At 36.2% G+C, this 16,863-nt stretch overlaps 1 protein-coding gene across 2 annotated transcripts in view; it reads left to right on the forward strand.

Moving 5' to 3' along the window:
• Positions 1–16,863, forward strand: part of FBXL5 (F-box and leucine rich repeat protein 5) — a 52,534-nt gene that overhangs the window by 32,635 nt on the left and 3,036 nt on the right. For both annotated transcript variants that reach the window (XM_057546841.1, XM_057546840.1), the window contains exon 10: positions 12,170–12,318. In XM_057546841.1, coding sequence (XP_057402824.1) covers positions 12,170–12,318 — 149 coding nt within the window. The remainder of the gene's footprint in view (positions 1–12,169; positions 12,319–16,863) is intronic.

The raw sequence follows: 16,863 nt of genomic DNA on the forward strand, positions 1-16,863 counted from the left end.
GTTGTCCCAGTGGTCTCTTAGGCTGTCTTCATTTCTTTTCATTCTTTTTCTTTAGTGTGTTCCATGGCAGTGAATTCCACCATTCTGTCTTCCAGGTCACTTATCAGTTCTTCTGCCTCAGTTATTCTGGTATTGCTTCCTTCTAGTTTATTTTTCTTTTCAGTTATTGTATTGTTCATCTCTGTTTGTTTTTTAATTCTTCTAGGTCTTTGTTAAACATTTCTTGCATCCTCTCGATCTTTGCCTCCATTCTTTTTCCGAGGTCCTGGATCATCTTGACTATCATTATTCTGAATTCTTTTTCAGGAAGGTTACCTATGTACACTTCATTTAGTTGTTTTTCTGGAGTTTTATCTTGTTCCTTCGTCTGTTACATAGCCCTCTGCCCTTTCATCTTGTCTGTCTTTCTGTGAATGTGGTTTTTGTTCCACAGGCTGCAGGATTGTAGTTCTTCTTGCTTCTGCTGTCTGCCCTCTGGTGGATGAAGGTATCTAAGAGGGTTTTGCAAGGTCTCTGATGGGAGGGACTGGTGGTGGGTAGAGCTGGCTGTTGCTGTGGTGGGCAGAGCTCAGTAAAACTTTAATCCGGTTGTCTCCTGATGGGTGGTGCTGGGTTTCCTCCCTGTTGGTTGTTTGGCCTGAGGCGACCCAACAGTGGAGCCTACCCGGGCTCTTTGGTGGGTCTGAAGGTGGACTCTGGGAGGGCTCATGCCAAGGAGTACTTCCCAGAACTTCTGCTGCCAGTGTCCTTGTCCTCACGATGAGACACAGCCACCCCCCGCCTCTGCAGGAGACCCTCCAACACTAGCAGGTAGGTCTAGTTCAGTCTCCTATGGGGTCACTGCTCCTTCCCCTGGGTCCCGATATGCACACTATTTTGTGTGTGCCCTCCAAGAGTGGAGTCGCTTCCCCCCCGTGCTGTTGAAGTCCTGCAGTCAAATCCCTCTAGCCTTCAAAGTCTGGTTCTCTGGGAATTCCTCCTCCTTTTGCTGGACCCCGAGGTTGGGAAGCCTGACATGGGGCTCAGAACCTTCACTCCAGTGGGTGGACTTCTGTGGTATAAGTGTTCTCCAGTTTGTGAGTCACCCACCCAGCAGTTATGGGATTTGATTTTATTGTGATTGCACCCCTCCTACCGTCTCATTGTGGCTTCCCCTTTGTCTTTGGATGTGGGTTATCTTTTTTGGTGAGTTCCAGTGTCTTCCTGTCGATGATGTTTAGCAGTTAGTTGTGATTCCAGTGCTCTCGCAAGGGGGAGGGAGAGCACGTCCTTCTACTCCACCATCTTGAACCAATCCTCCCATTTTAATTATTTTTAAGTGTACAACTCAGTGGCACTCTGAGTTCACAATGTTGTGTAACATTCAAACATTTCCAAAACTTTTTCAGCACTCACAACAGAAAGTGTAACTATCAAGCAATAACTCCTTACTTTTCCAACTGTCCCAGGCTCCCTATTGTTTTACTTTCTGTCTCTATGTATTTGCATCATTTATACAACATAGATACATCATGTAATTGGAAACATACAATACTTGTTCTCTGTGTCTGGCTTATTTCACTTAGCATAATGTATTCAAGGTTCATTCATGTTGTAGAATATATCAGAACTTCATTCCTTATAATAGCTGAATAATATTCTGTATTTATATACTACATTTTGTTTATCCATTTGTCATTGATGTCATCATCGATGGGCACTTGGATTGTTCTCCCTTTTATCTGTTGTGAATAATGCTGCTGTGAATATTGGTATACAAGTATTTGAGTCCTTGTTGTCATTTTTTCTTTAATTTCTATAGCAGTGTTTTGCAGTTTTCAGTGTACAAGTCTTTTGCCTTAGTTAATACTTAAGTATTTCAATCTTTTTGATGCTATTTTAAATGGAATTTTCTTAATTTCTTTTTCAGATTGTTCATTGCTAGCATTAGAAATATAACTGATTTTTTAAAAATTAATTTATGTATTTTTGGCTGTGTTGGGTTTTCATTGCTGCACGTGGGCTTTGTCTAGTTGTGGAGAGCAGAGGGTACTCTTTGTTGCATTGCGTGGGCTTCTCATTGTAGTGTCATTTCTTGTTGCGGAGCATGGGCTTCAGTAGTTGCGGTGCGCAGGCTTAGTTGCTCTGCAGCATGTGGGATCTTCCCAGACCAAGGCTTGAACCCATGTCCCCTGCTTTGGCAGGCAGATTCTTAACCACTGCACCACCAGGGAAGCCCCTAACTGATTTTTGAATGTGGATTTTGTATCTTGCTACTCTTCCGCATTTGTTTTTTAGCTCTTAAGACAGTTTTTTTTGGTGTGAATTCTTTAGAGTTTTCTACGTATAAGATCATGTCATCTACAAACAGAGATTATTTTACTTCTCCCTTTCCAACTTAGATGCCTTAAAATAATTTCTTTTTCTGGTCTGATTGCTCTGGCTAGAATTTCCAGTACTGTATTAAATGGAAGCATCCATAGTGGGCATCCTTATCTTGTTTCTAACCTTAGGGGAAGAGCTTTCAGTCTTTCATCATTGACTGTGTTAGCTGTGTGTTTTCCATATATGGCTTTTATTATGTTGAGGAAGTTCTCTTCTAGTCCTAGTTTACTGAGTATTTTTATCATAAAAGTGTATTTGCTTTTGTTACATGCTCTTTCTGCATCAGTTGAGATGATCATGTATGTTTTTCTCCTTCATTCTGTTAGTGTGGTATGTTAAATTGATTGAGAACCACCCTTGCATCCCTGGGATAAAACTCACTTGGTCATGGTGTGTAATGTGTTTAGTATGCTCCTGTATTCAGTTTGCTCGTGTTTGTTGTGGATTTTTGAGTCTGTATTTGTAAGGGACATTTGGCCTGTAGTTTTCTTTTCTTGTGCCTTTGTCTAGCTTTGGTATCAGGGTAATAATACTGGCCTCATAGAATGAGTAGGAAGTCTTCCTCCTCTTCAGTGTTTTTTAAGAGTTTGAGAAGGATTGTTAATTCTCCCCTAAATGTTTAGTGGAATTCACCAGTGAGGCACCTGATTTTGATTTCTTAGTTGGGAAGCTTTGATTACTAATTTAGTCTCCTTACTTGTTGTAGGTCTATTCTGATTTTCCATTTTTTTTTTTTTTCCTTGAGTCAGTTTTGTTACTTTTTGTGTTTCTAGGGGAGTTGTCCACTTCATCTAGGTTTTACAATTTGTTGACATACAGTTGTTCATGGTACTATTTTATAATCCTTTCTATTTCTGTAAAATCGGTAGTGATGTCCTAACTTTCATTTCTAGTATTTATTTATTTTTGGCTGTGTTGGGTCTTCGTTGCTACGCATGGCTGGGCTTTCTCTAGAGTAGAGAAGAGTAGCAGGGACTACTCTTTGTTGCATTGCGCAGGCTTCTCATTGCAGTGGCTTCTCTTGTTGCGGAGCATGGGCTGTAGGCATGCGGGCTTCAGTAGTTGTGGCTCGCGGGCTCTAGAGTACAGGCTCAGTAGTCATGGAGCACGGGCCTAGTTGCTCCGTGGCATATGGGATCTTCCTGGACCAGGGCTCGAACCCGTGTCCCCTGCATTGGCAGGTGGATTCTTAATCACTGTGCCACCAGGGAAGTCCCCTAATGTTCATTTCTTACATTGGTAATTTGAGTCCTCTTTTTTTCTTAGTTATACTAACTAAATGTTTGTCAATTTTTAATGATCTTTTCAAAGAAACAAAGTTATACCTTCTATGAGTTCAACCTTTTAAAATTTATTAAGCCTTTTTTTGTGGCCAAACATGGTCTGAGTATTCCATGTGCACTTGAGAAGAATGTGTATTCTGCTGTTTTTAACCGGAATGTTCTCTATATGTTTGGTAGGACTAATCTGTTAATAGTGTAGTTCAAGTTCTCTATTTCCCTCTTGATCTTCTGTCCACTTGTTCTATCCATTATTGAAATTGGGGTATTGTATTTCTGACTATTTTTGTAGGACTTTTTATTTTTCCCTTTAGTTCTATCAATTTTGTATCATATTTTGGGGCTCTGTTGTTAAGTGTGCATATGTTCTCAGTTCTTTTTAATCTTTGTGGAGTGTACCTTTTACCAATATATAATATCCTAATACCCTTTGCCTTTTGTAAAGTTTTAAAAATTTAAAGTCGTTTTTGTTTTGCAGTGTTATAGCCACTCTCGTTCTGTTTTTGTTACCTTGTTTTTTTGGCCTCACTGTGTGGCATGCAGAATCTTAGTTCCTTGACTAGGGATTGAACCCGTGTCCCCTGCAGTGGAAGCATGGATTCTTAACCACTTGACTGCCAGGGAACTCCCCCCTTTTGGTTACTTTTTGCTTGGAGTATCTTTTCCCATGCTTTTACTTTTAACCACTTTGCGTTTTTGCATCTAAAGTGAGGCTCTAATAAAGAGTATGTAGATGGATCATGTTTTTAAAATTCTGAAGTTTTAAAATTTTTAATATAGTCTGTTAATCTCTGCCTTTCAGAAGGAGAATTTGATGGATTCATTTTTAAAGTAATTACTGATAAAGGAGACTTTACTTATACCATTTATCTATTTCTTTTCCTTATGTTTTACATGCTTTTGTTCCTCATTTTCTCAGTGACTTCCTCTTTTTATGTTTTGTTTTGTTGTAATATAACATTTGATTCCCTTTTTCTCCATTTTCTTTGTTTTTTAAAGTTATTTTTTTAGTTGTTACTTTAGGGTACAATTAACATCTTGAACTTAAAACAACCTAGTTTGACAACCAGCTTAGTTTCAATCATGTACAAATACTCTACTCTTGACATCTCTGTCTCATCTCCTTTATATTGTTATTGGTACAGGTTACACCTTTATACATTGTGTGCCTTTTAAGGTAGATTTATAATTACTGTTTTATGCTTTTGTGTATGCATTTTTAACTAATTGCTTTCTACCTTCAAACAGTATTATACCACTTCACATAGAATGTAAGAATCTTAAAACAGTAATCGCCTGTTCCCCTCCCCATTCTTTGTGCTGTTTTTGTTATATATTTTATTTCTATATATGTTTTAAACCCCATAATACATTGTTAATATTTTTTCTTTAAACAATTGTCTTTTTTTTTTTTTTTTTTGGCCACGAGGCATGTGGGATCTTAATTCCCTGACCAGGGATCGAACCCACACCCCCTGCATTAGAAGGTGAAGTCTTAACCACTGGACTACCAGGGAAGTCCCAAACAATTGTCTTTTAGAAAAAATTAACAAAGAAGTCTTATTTCACCTTTTTTGGCATTCTTCATTCTTTTGTACAGTTTCATGTTTTCATTTGGTATTGTTTTTCTTTTGCTTGCAGAGTTCTCTGTAGTTTTTTGTACTATAAGTCGTTTGTCAGTAAACTCTCAGCTCTTGTCTGAAAAACTCTTTTTCACCTTTATTTTAGAAAGATTTTCACTGTGATACGAATTCTAAGTTGGTAGTTTTGTTTTAGCACTTTTAAGATGTTACATTGTCTTTCAGCTTGCATCATTTATGAGAATTGTATTAAATTTTTATCTTTGTTCTTCCATATATTATGTGTGTTTTTTCTTTAGCTGCTTTAAAATTTTATTTCTGTTTTTAATGCAGTTTGCATATGGTATGCCTTGGTGTGGTTATCTTCATTGTTATCTTGCTCGGGGTTTATTGAGATTTTTGGATATGTTATTCCTAGCTTTCATAAAATTGAAAAACAAAATTCAGCCATTATTTCCTCAAGTACTTTTTCTCTCCTCCCTATTCTCTTACCCCTGCTTCTTGCTGGGACTTCCATGTATGTCAGACTTCTTGATACTGTACTATATGTCACTTTAGTGTAATAGTTCCCTGGGCTGTCATGACAAAGTACCACAAGCTAAGTGGTTAGAATGATAGAAATTTATTCTCTTAGGTTCTGGAGATTAGAGTTCTATAATCAAGGTGTTGGCCAAACCATGTTCCCTCTGAAACCTTTAAGGGAGCATCCTTTCTTAACTCTTAAAACCTCTCATAGACCCAGGTGTTGCTTGGCTTGTGGCACTATAACCCTAGTCTCTGCCTTAGTCTTCATATGGCCATCTCCTTTTTGTGTCTGTATATCTATGCGTCTTCACGTGGCATTATCCGTGTGTGTGTGTGTGTGTGTGTGTGTGTGTCTAAATATCCCTCTTCTTATGAGGACATCAGTCATATTGGATTAAGGACCATCCTAATGACCTGATCTTAACTTAATTAAATCTGCAAAGACCGTATTTCCAACTAAAGTCACATTTATGATACTGAGGGTTAAGACTTCAACATATCTTTTTTTGATGGGGGAGGGAGGGGACACAATTCAACCCATAACACCAGGGCTTTTTTTTCCTTACTGTTTTTGTTCTTTTTTCTCCTGGTGCTTCATTTTGGTTAATCTGGTTGCTCTTCAAGTCCACTAATTTTTGCAATGTCTAATCACTGCTAATCTCTTTCAGTGTATTTTTTATTTCAGATATTGTATTTTTCACCTCTAGAAGTTTCGTTTGGTACACTCGTGATCCTCCCTGATATATACATATACACACACATATAAGCACATCAATAATGTATGTAAATATATTAAAACATACAAAAATACTAATATATAGACATGTTTTTTGTTTCATTATGTTCGTATTTTCTTTTAAATCCTTGAGCAGATTTAAAATATAAAATCTATTTTAAAGTCATTATCTACTAATTTCATCATCTTTATCATTTATTGGTCTGTTTGTAGTGATTTTTTTTTCTGATTCTTTGAGTGTTTAGTAGTTTTTGATTGGATACCAGGTAATGTGAATTATACATTGTTGAATTCTGGATTTTGTTCTAGTCTTTTAAAGATTACTACTTTGAATCACTCCCTGGTCTGTATTATTTCTATAACTTGTATATATTTCTAAAACTTTTTTTCTTATTGCATGCATTATTAATACTTTGTTTAAATGTTTCTTTCTTTGTTTGAGGGCAGAGAATGTATTTTGCATTTTACTCTGTAGGCCTGTGCCTGACATACTTGGGTATTGGTGATAAAAAGTAGACTAGAGTGATCTTTCTAGAATGCATTTCTTATTACTTGTTATTACTCCTTTAAGCGTTTCAGTGAGTCTTATTGCCCTTTGGTTAAAGTTCAGATTCTTGGCCCTTGCTTGCCTCTGTAGTTTATATCTTGTTACCTTCTTTAAATCTCTTTCTTTTACTTCCTCACATCTTCACCTCTGCCAAAAAAAAGACAGCAAGTAGGTAAACATAACACACAAAACCATCCTTTCTCTAACCATACTCAGTTATTTTCGTTTCCTCCAACATACAGGCATACCTTGTTTCATTGTACTTTGCTTTATTGTGCTTTGCAGATAATTGCATTTTATACAAATTGAAGGTTTGTGGCAACCTTGTATTGAGCAGCTCTATCAGTGCCATTTTTCTAACGGTATTTGTTCGCTTCATGTCTTTGTGTCACACTTTAATTCTTCAGTATTTCAAACTTCCATTATTATTATATTTGTTATGGTGATCTGTGATCAGTGATCTCTGATGATACTACTGTAATTGTTTTGGAGTGCCACAAACCATATAAGATGGCAAACTTAATCGATAATACTGTCCGTGTTCTGACTGCTTCAACTGGCTATTCCCCATCTCTCTCCATCTTCTCCTGCCACCCTATTTCCTGAGACACAACAGTATTGAAATTAGGCCGATTAATAACCCTACAGTGGCCTCTAAGTATTCAAGTAAAATGAGTCACACATCTCTCACTTTAAATCAAAATCTAGAAATGATTAAGCTTAGTGAGGAAGGCACGTCAAAAGCCAAGCAAGATAGGCTGAAAGCTAGGTCTTTTGCACCAAACAGCCAGGTTGTAAAAGCAAAGGAGAAGTTCTTGAAGGAAATTAAAAGTGCTACTCCATTGAACACATGAATGATAAGAAAGTGAAACAGCCTTTTTGCTGATAAGGAGAAAGTTTTAGTGGTGTGGATAGAAGATCAAACTAGCCACAGTATTCTTTTAAGCCAAAGCCTAATTCACAGCAAGACCCTAACTCTCTTCAGTTCTGTGAAGGCTGAGGTGAGGAAGCAGCAGAAGAAAAGTTGGAAGCGAGCAGAGGTTGGTTCATGAGATTTAAGGAAAGCAGCCATAACATAAAAGTGCAAGGTGAGTACAGAGGAGAAGTCAGTGCCTGGCTTCAAAGGACAGGCCAACTCTTTTGTTAGGGATTAATGCAGCTGGTGACTTTGTTGAAGCCAGTGCTTATTTACCATTCTGAAAATCCTAGGGCCCTTAAGAATGATGCTAAATCTACTCTGCTTGTGCTCTGTAAATGAAACCACAAAGCCTGGATGACAGCACATCTGTTTACAACATGATTTACTGAATTTTTAAGCCCATTGTTGAGACCTACTGCTTAGGGAAAAAAAGGTTCCTTTCAAAATACTGCTCAGAGGTAATGTACCTGGTCACCCAAGAGCTCTGATGGAGATGTACCATGAGATTAATGTTTTTTGTTGTTGTTTGTTTTATAAATTTATTTATTTATTTATTTTTCGCTGCGTTGGGTCTTCGTTGCTGTGCACGGGCTTTCTGTAGTTGTGGCGAGCAGGGGCTACTCTTTGTTTCAGTGCGTGGGCTTCTCGTTGCAGTGGCTTCCCTTGTCACAGAGCACAGACTCTAGGCACGTGGGCTTCAGTAGTCGGGGCACATGGGCTCAGTAGTTGTGGCTTGTGGGCTCTAGAGCGCAGGCTCAGTAGTTGTGGTGCACGGGCTTACTTGCTGCATGACATGTGGGATCTTCCCGGACCAGGGATCGAACCCGTGTCCCCTGCATTGGCAGGTGATTTTTAACCACTGTGCCACCAGGGAAGTCCCTGAGATTAATGTTGTTTTCATGCCTGCTAATGCAACATCCATTCTGCAGCCCATTGATCCAGGAGGCATTTCAACTTTCAAGTCTTACCATTTAAGAAATACATTTTGTAAGGCTATGTAGCTGCCTTAGGTAGTGATTCCTCTGAGGCAGCTGGGCAAAGTAAATTGAAAACCTTGAAAGGATTCACCATTCTAGATGCGGTGAAGAATGTTTGTGATTCTTGGGAACATATCAAAATATCAACATTAACAGGATTTTAGAAGAAATTGATTACAACCCTCATGAATGACTTTGAGGGGTTCAAGACTTCACTGGAGGAAGTAACTGCAGATTAGAAATAGCAAGAGAACTAGAATTAAAAGTAGAGTATGAAAATGTGACTGAATTCTATCTGTGATAAAACTTTAATGGATAAGGAGCTGTTTCTTATGGATGAACAAAGAAGGTGGTTTCTTCAGATGGAATCTACTGGTGAAAATGCTGTGAAGATTGTTGAAGTGGCAACAAAAGATTTAGAATATTACATAGACTTAATTGTTAAAGCAGTGGCAGGGTTTGAAGGTAATTGACTCCAATTTTGAAAGAAGTAGGGTAAAATGCTACAGAGAAATCATTCGTGGAAGGAAGAGTCAGTCAATGCAGCAAAAAAAACTTCATTGTTGTCTTATTTTAAGAAACTGCCACAGCCACCCCAGCCTTCAACCACCACCTCGATCAGTCAGCAGCCGTCAACATGGAGGCAAGACCCTCCACCAACAAAAAGATTATGACTTGCTGCTGAAGGCTCAGATGATACAATAAGTATTTTTAGCAATTAGCAATAAAATAAGGTATTTTTAATTAAGGTATGCATATAGTTTCTTAGACATACTGCTATTGCATTCTTAATAGACTACAGTATAATGTAAACATAACTATATGCACCAGAAAACCAAAAAATGTGTGTGGCTTGCGTTATTGTGATATTCACTTTATTGCGGTGGTCTGGAACTCAGCCTGCAATATCTCTGAGGTATGCCTGTACTGTATTTCTCTGTCTTCAAACATTTGCATTTGCTCTCTCTCTAACAAACGTTTATTGGCTAACTTCTGTTCGTTTCTACCTCCATTCCAGTTTAAATGTCACTTTTTAAGGGAAACCTTTTGTGACCCCCGTCCCCCTCCCTCCACCAAGGCCCTTAAATATGTTCCCAGGAGAGCATTCATCATATGATATTATAACTGCTTGTTTACTTTTGTCTTGTTTGATATCCCACTAGACTCATTGAGGCCAGTGAATGCATATACAGTTTACTCAAGTGTATTTGTGATATGAAGTTTTATATTCCATGCAGTCTGTCCTCAGTGTACTGAAAATTTATAAGTTTTAGAACATGAAGCAGTTTCTGCATTGAGATACCTTCTGAGATCTTTTAGACCACTTTTTAGAAGCTGTTTTATTTTTTGTTCTGAGCTATTCAACTTTATAGGAAAAAAAGAGTCAATAAACTTTAAACAATAGTCTTCCTTTAAAGATGTCTATCTGTAATTACTGTGACCCAGTCAAGCCACTGAAGTTCTGACCTGCCACTGTTATTAATTTAAACTGTAGGAATGGATCAGGGAATCTATGATTTAAGAAAAAGTCAGTCTTTTTCAGTCAAAATATAAGGAGAAGTATGCATTTAAATCTCTCACGTGTATTGGGGTCTTGATAAGCTCTTTTTGATAGACCAGGTTTTTCTTTTAAACATGCAATGACAAAACATTAAAATGTATGTACTAATCTTTGTCCATCAGTGCCTCTCACTGAATATATAAATATTTCCATAGTTTATTCTAATCTCAGTAGTTTACATAATTTTACTTATCTTTACTTCCTAATTTCCAGGTATCTGCATAATCATGCTATTTGTTTTTTTACTAAATTTATTGTATTATTAGTTTTTGGATAGTGCTGTCAAGATAGACTGTCTCTAGTTTTCCCAGTTTTTGCTGTTCTATACAGAAAATTGATGTTCTCAGTTTTGCTCTTGATATTTTTCAGCTCTGCCATTGTCATTTCAGTCAATTTCTCATTTTACCCTTTATATATAAATTGTTTTTTAAAATTCTTCTAGGGTATGCCATGAAAAGTAATGTTTTCATTTTTACTGAAATGAAATTCACATTAAATTCATTCTTTTAAAGGGTGCAAATCAGTGGTTTTAGTATACTTCAAGGTTGGCAACCATTACCTCTATCAAATTAGAAACATTTTCATTAAACCAAAAAGAAACCATATACTCATTAGCAGTCATTCTTCATTCCTCTTTGCCCCCAGCCCCTGGTAGCCACTAATTTACTTAGTCTGTCTGTCTATTCTGCTTATTTTGGACATTTCATATAAGTGGAATTACATAGTATGTGGGGTTTTTTTGTTTTTTTTTTAAGGTTTGCATTTTTTAAAAAATTTATTTATTTATGGCTGTGTTGGGTCCTCGCTTCTGTGTGAGGGCCCTCTCCAGCTGTGGCAAGCGGGGGCCACCCTTCATCGCAGTGCACGGGCCTCTCACCATCGCGGCCTCTCTTGTTGCGGAGCACAGGCTCCAGATGGCGCAGGCTCAGTAATTATGGCTCACGGGCCTAGTTGCTCCGCGGCATCTGGGATCTTCCCAGACCAGGGCTCAAACCCGTGTCTCCTGCATTGGCAGGCAGACTCTAAACCACTGCGCCACCAGGGAAGCCCAGTATGTGTTTTTTTGTGTATGATTTTTTTCACTTAGCACGGTGTTTTCAAGGTTCATGCATGCTGTAGCATGTATCAGTACTTTATGGCTACATGATATTTATACTAAATTTTGTTTATCCACTCATGCATTAGTGGACATTTGGATTGTTTCCACTTTTTAGATATTATGAATAATGCTGCTGTGAACATTTGTTTGCAAGTTTTTCTGTGAACATATGTTTTCACTTCTCTTGGGTATATGCTGATTCTGTAACTCTTTGAGGAACTGCCAAACTGTTTAGTAATTTTCTTGATAATTTTTACTTAGACAGTTTAGTAGGAGAGTGAAGATTACCATTCCAGGATTCATTACTTCCTTCCTGTAAGAATTGAGTTACTATAATGTTCTTATAAAGAACATTTCATAGACTTGTTTATTGAATGTCTTCAGAAATGCCTCTGTTAAATGTATCCTGCCTAAGGATGAAGTTAGTTGTCATGTTTTATAGAAATACTTTAATTTTTCATTACCAGATTGAAAGGTCTGTTAATAGTCCATTGGGCCATAGGAATACATAAGTTTTCATATATTTTATAATACATTTTAATTGTTAATAAATTCTAATTGTTGAATTGCTTCTCTTACAGGGTTTTGACTCTGGGAGGAGGGCTACCTTATTTGGAGCACCTTAATCTCTCTGGTTGTCTTACTGTAACTGGTGCAGGCCTGCAGGATTTGGTTTCAGCATGTCCTTCTCTAAATGATGAATACTTTTACTACTGTGACAACATTAACGGTAATGCCTTTTAACAATGGGATAATTTTGGAGGAGTTGATTTAAAAATTTTTAACAGTTCTGAAAATTCTTAGGGTTTCTATTTTGTTTTCTAGATTTCTAATTACCAAACATTTTTACTTTCAGGTTTGGTCTGAAAGATAAGTTTTCTTATCTTTCTAAAGATAAGTTTTCTTATCTTTCTAAAGATAAGTTTTCTTATCTTTCTAAAGATAAGTTTTCTTTTGGAGAGATATCTCAACTATCCATTCTGCCAGATTTTAGAAATATGTAATAGTTTAATCAATCCAAAGTGACAAGTTTTTATAGAATTACTAAAATTCTTATAAAATTTTGGGAAATTCCTCTAGAGTGAAAGAGCACTCATTAACAATACAGAGTATTGCTGTTCTAGATACACCTAATTCTTAGGGATGATAGAGTCAGTTTTCTTGTAGGACAAGAAAACTTCATAATGTAGTAGAAAAAGGAGGACTTTGGTAATGTGAACTCCTCAGGGACCCTGAATCTGGTTCCAAATAAATCTCTTGGAAGATTGAAGAGGATGGTGAGTGTGGTATTGGGAAGAGGTTGAGGTGCTTTAAATGTGATTAAAATTCCTATAGTATTATGGAGATTGAGCCCTGAACCTACTTTGAACAATCATCAGGTAACATTTCTTGATTTTTTTGTTTTGTTTTATTTTTTAAGCCTATTCCTGCCCTGCAATGGGACTGTTTAATGTGCTTTTTCAAAGTACGTTCAGTGCCCTGTTGGGCATTTGATAATCACTGGTAGAGACTGAAGTCCTAAAGCATAAAAAGCTGCTCCTCAATTATTAGTAAGCAAGTCAACCTTCTGTATTTATAATTGGAAAAAATTTACATGGTTCAGATTCTACTGTTCCTTTTTACATCATGTATTGTTATTTTTGAGAGTCCAGTTCACCTTAAGATATGGGAAGATAAACGGAGTCTCTCAGGCAGAAAAATTGACAGACGCCAGCAAGACTAGAGGAATAGTTATCTTCTTTAATGACATACCAGTAGGCAGAGAAGTTAGCAAATCTGCTGTTTCTCAGAGATTAGATTTTTCTTAAAATGTATATGAAGAGACAGGAGATAGCAGCTCTTTTGTTTCTTGAATCACATTGGTGATGCAGGAGATGACCTCCCATGTTCTTGAAATAGCAACACTCACTTCGAGCATTTCTTTGCTCTCTGTTGCCTTTAGTGTATAAGAAGGAATGGGGAAAATTAATGTCATTTTAGTTGCAACCTGCCAAGTGTACAAAAAAAAAGTGTGAGTGCTACAGTGCAGCACTTGCTTCTTTGGGGGATGCAATGAAGAGATTTTTTTTTTTAATACACGGTTATGTCATTCTAGGTTCACTGGTGTACTTACTAAGGCTTATAGGATATATTATGAAAAGTAATCAGTAAACAATTATTTTTTGTAAGAAAAACACCTTATTGGTAGGTTGCATTTGAGTTGTCTACACTGATTTCAGCATAGGTTATGCTGGTGGGAATAAATCTCAGAACCTAATTTGTTATACTTATTTTGGGCTATATAGATGTTATTGGGTTGGTGGGGGGATTGGGTTTCACTTCATTTTTATGATCTGCCTACTACTTTTGTGTGTGTGTGTTTTTTTTTAAAAAACTTCTTGAAATAATTTAGATGTTGGGATAAAGTTAAATACTTAAAAATTTGCACTTTGTTAGTATCTTAGAATTCCTTTCATCTTGACTGGTTTTGAATATATAAATATTAAAGTGTTCCAAAGGAGCTGCTACATTCTTTTTGTCGAATGTTAAGATTTTTTTTTGATAAATGAGTGGTAATTTTCAATAAATGAATTTTAATGAACATATCTGACTTTAAAATGTTTGAAAGGAAATTGACTGTGCTTGTATAATTCAATACCAAGTCTCCTTTTACAGCTTCTTAAAGCATGATTTGGGGGAATTGGAAATCCTTTAAAGTTTACAGAGTGACTTGTCATGTGAACTTATGTTCCAGAGTTCCAGCCAGTTGCTCTTAAAGCAATGCCCTGATACAATCTTTTCGTTAAAAGGCCATATGGACACTAGAAAGTGTTAGAATAAAGTTGCATTGTATCCAGTTTTGCAAGATGACACGGGATTCATCCAGTATCTTTCATTACAATTCAACTTGTACAATAAATACTTAGTGACTGTAAATATTTAGCTCCCTTTTTATTATTATTTTTATTATTTCTGAAAGTAATCAATATTTTTATACATGTTCTTAAACTAATAGAGAACATATTTAGGTGACACATTGTATTTTAATATTTGAGAGTAACACTTAACTAAAAATGTATTTTGTCAAAAGAGAGTTTACTTAGTTAACTACCAGGTTACTTACTAAAATAAGTAAATGCTGATAAATAATATTCATTAACTAAAAAGTGATAAGTAAAACAAAATTTTCTATTTCCTAAGCATTAGCAGAGATTTTGGAGAAGATAAATTAGTAATCAGATATTCAAATAGTGTCTGCTGTGAGCAAGACACTGTACTAAGCATTAACATAAAATGCCATTTTTATTCTTAATGATTCTTCATGACATTTAAATTTGTTATTTGACTGATAAAAAAGTTAAGATTTAAGTATAAAAAAAGGCTTCTTAGCCATAACATTTAAAAAATTCCTTGTCATTTAAGAAGTGTTAGATGGAATTGCCTAGTTTTAGAGCTCTGAAGAACATTTGAACAATGATAGCAAATAAACTTGTTGTACTGATTTGCATTTCAATGTATGTTTAATTCATGAGTTAAGATAGATTAGATCATAGTAGGTGACACAGTTTCAGATGATTTGCTCTCATGTTTCTAATTTAAGTTAAAGAGGAATTAAAGGTAAGTGAAGGTAAGTGCAGATATACAGCATAAGTAATATGCTTAAAATCTAGGAAAAACAAACAATTCAGTAATAAAAATTTGGGAAAATAACAATACCTACCATTATAGCTCTTCTTAACTAATATTTTAAAAAAAGCTTTCTTACAAAATTTATTTTTACCATGCATTTACAGATTTTATTTAATGATTATGCAAATGTTATTTTTCTGTTTTCTTTATTATCCTTTACTGTAATTTAGCCCTCATCTATTATAACCATTGGGTTTATTATCTCATATCAAGATCGACATTTACTGGTGATAAGTCAGATGTTTACCTTTGAAATTCCGTGTCTGTGGAAGCACAGCTGTCTACTTGAGATACTTGGCAACCCAATATATCTTAGTCATGTTTCTTTCTAATTCTACCTCACTTTTTCTGTTGCCTATTTATTCTGTTGTGCATTTATTCCCTTTTCTAAGTAGTCCTTCTGTGATGCTTAAGGGTCTTAACTGTTAACATTGCTTATGATTTCCATGCTTTGGAAATTGCTTTCTCCCCTGTTTTCTACAGTATGAAACTAACTTACAAACAGCGGTTGTCTTCACTTTTGCTTTGCCCTAGGCCTTCAACAAAATAAAACCCATTCATGGATGATATCACTTTTATGGATTTTTAGGATCAGTCACCTGGAATGTCATTCACCTTATGATGGGATTGTAGTTTTGAGGTAGTTAGTATTAACAGTTGTTGGTTAAGTACAATTTATGCCCTTAGATTTCCATTGAAACTAAGATATTCTGGTGTGTATCTGAGAAAGGGAGCACATTTTATAGCAATATGAGCGTGAACTTTGTTTTGTGATGAACAAGGAGATGCTGACAGATACCAGGATAGGGTTACTTTCTACCTAATATAGGACACATATTTTTATTCCTACATTTTTCTTCCCGTATTATCCCTACTTCCATCCCTTAGACTTTGAGAGCAAAAAGTGACTCAGGTCACTGGAGTGGAGACTGAGGATCCTGGGCCTCTGTTTTTTGGGGAGGTTGGTGAAAAACTGTGTGGTACAGGCATACCTCGGAGATATTGTGAGTTTGGTTCCAGACCACCATAATAAAGTGAATATTGCAATAAAGTGAGCCACATGAATATTTTGGTTTCCCAGTGTATATAAAAGTTACGTTTGCACTGTACTGTAGTCTATTAAGTGCAAAAGCATTGTCTAAAAAAAGCAATGTACATACTTTAATTTAAAAATACTTTTTTGCTAAAAAATTTTAACCATCATCTGAGCCTTCAGTGAGTCATAGTAGTAACATCAAAGATCGCTGATCACAGATGACCATAACAAATATAATAATAATGAAAAAGCTTGAAATATTGTGAGAATTACCAAAATGTGCCAGAGGCACAAGAAGTGAGCAAATGCTGTTGGAAAAATGGTGCCAATAGACTTGCTCAGTGCAAGGTTGCCACACACCTTTAGTTTGTAAAAAATGCAGTATCTGCAAAGTGCAATAAAGTGAAGCACAATTAAATGAAGTATGCCTGTGTTTGGAAAAATATGAATCTTTTGATTAGATTCCTTGATCCAATTGGCTCCTTTGAGGCTCCCTTTTAATTTTCTCTTGAAAACCAGTAGCATACTTTACTTTGATTGCTTTCAGCCATCGCTTACGATTTTTCCCTA

This window comes from Balaenoptera acutorostrata, chromosome 5 (assembly GCF_949987535.1).
Source record: "Balaenoptera acutorostrata chromosome 5, mBalAcu1.1, whole genome shotgun sequence".
In the NCBI taxonomy this organism is placed as follows: Eukaryota; Metazoa; Chordata; class Mammalia; order Artiodactyla; family Balaenopteridae; genus Balaenoptera; species Balaenoptera acutorostrata.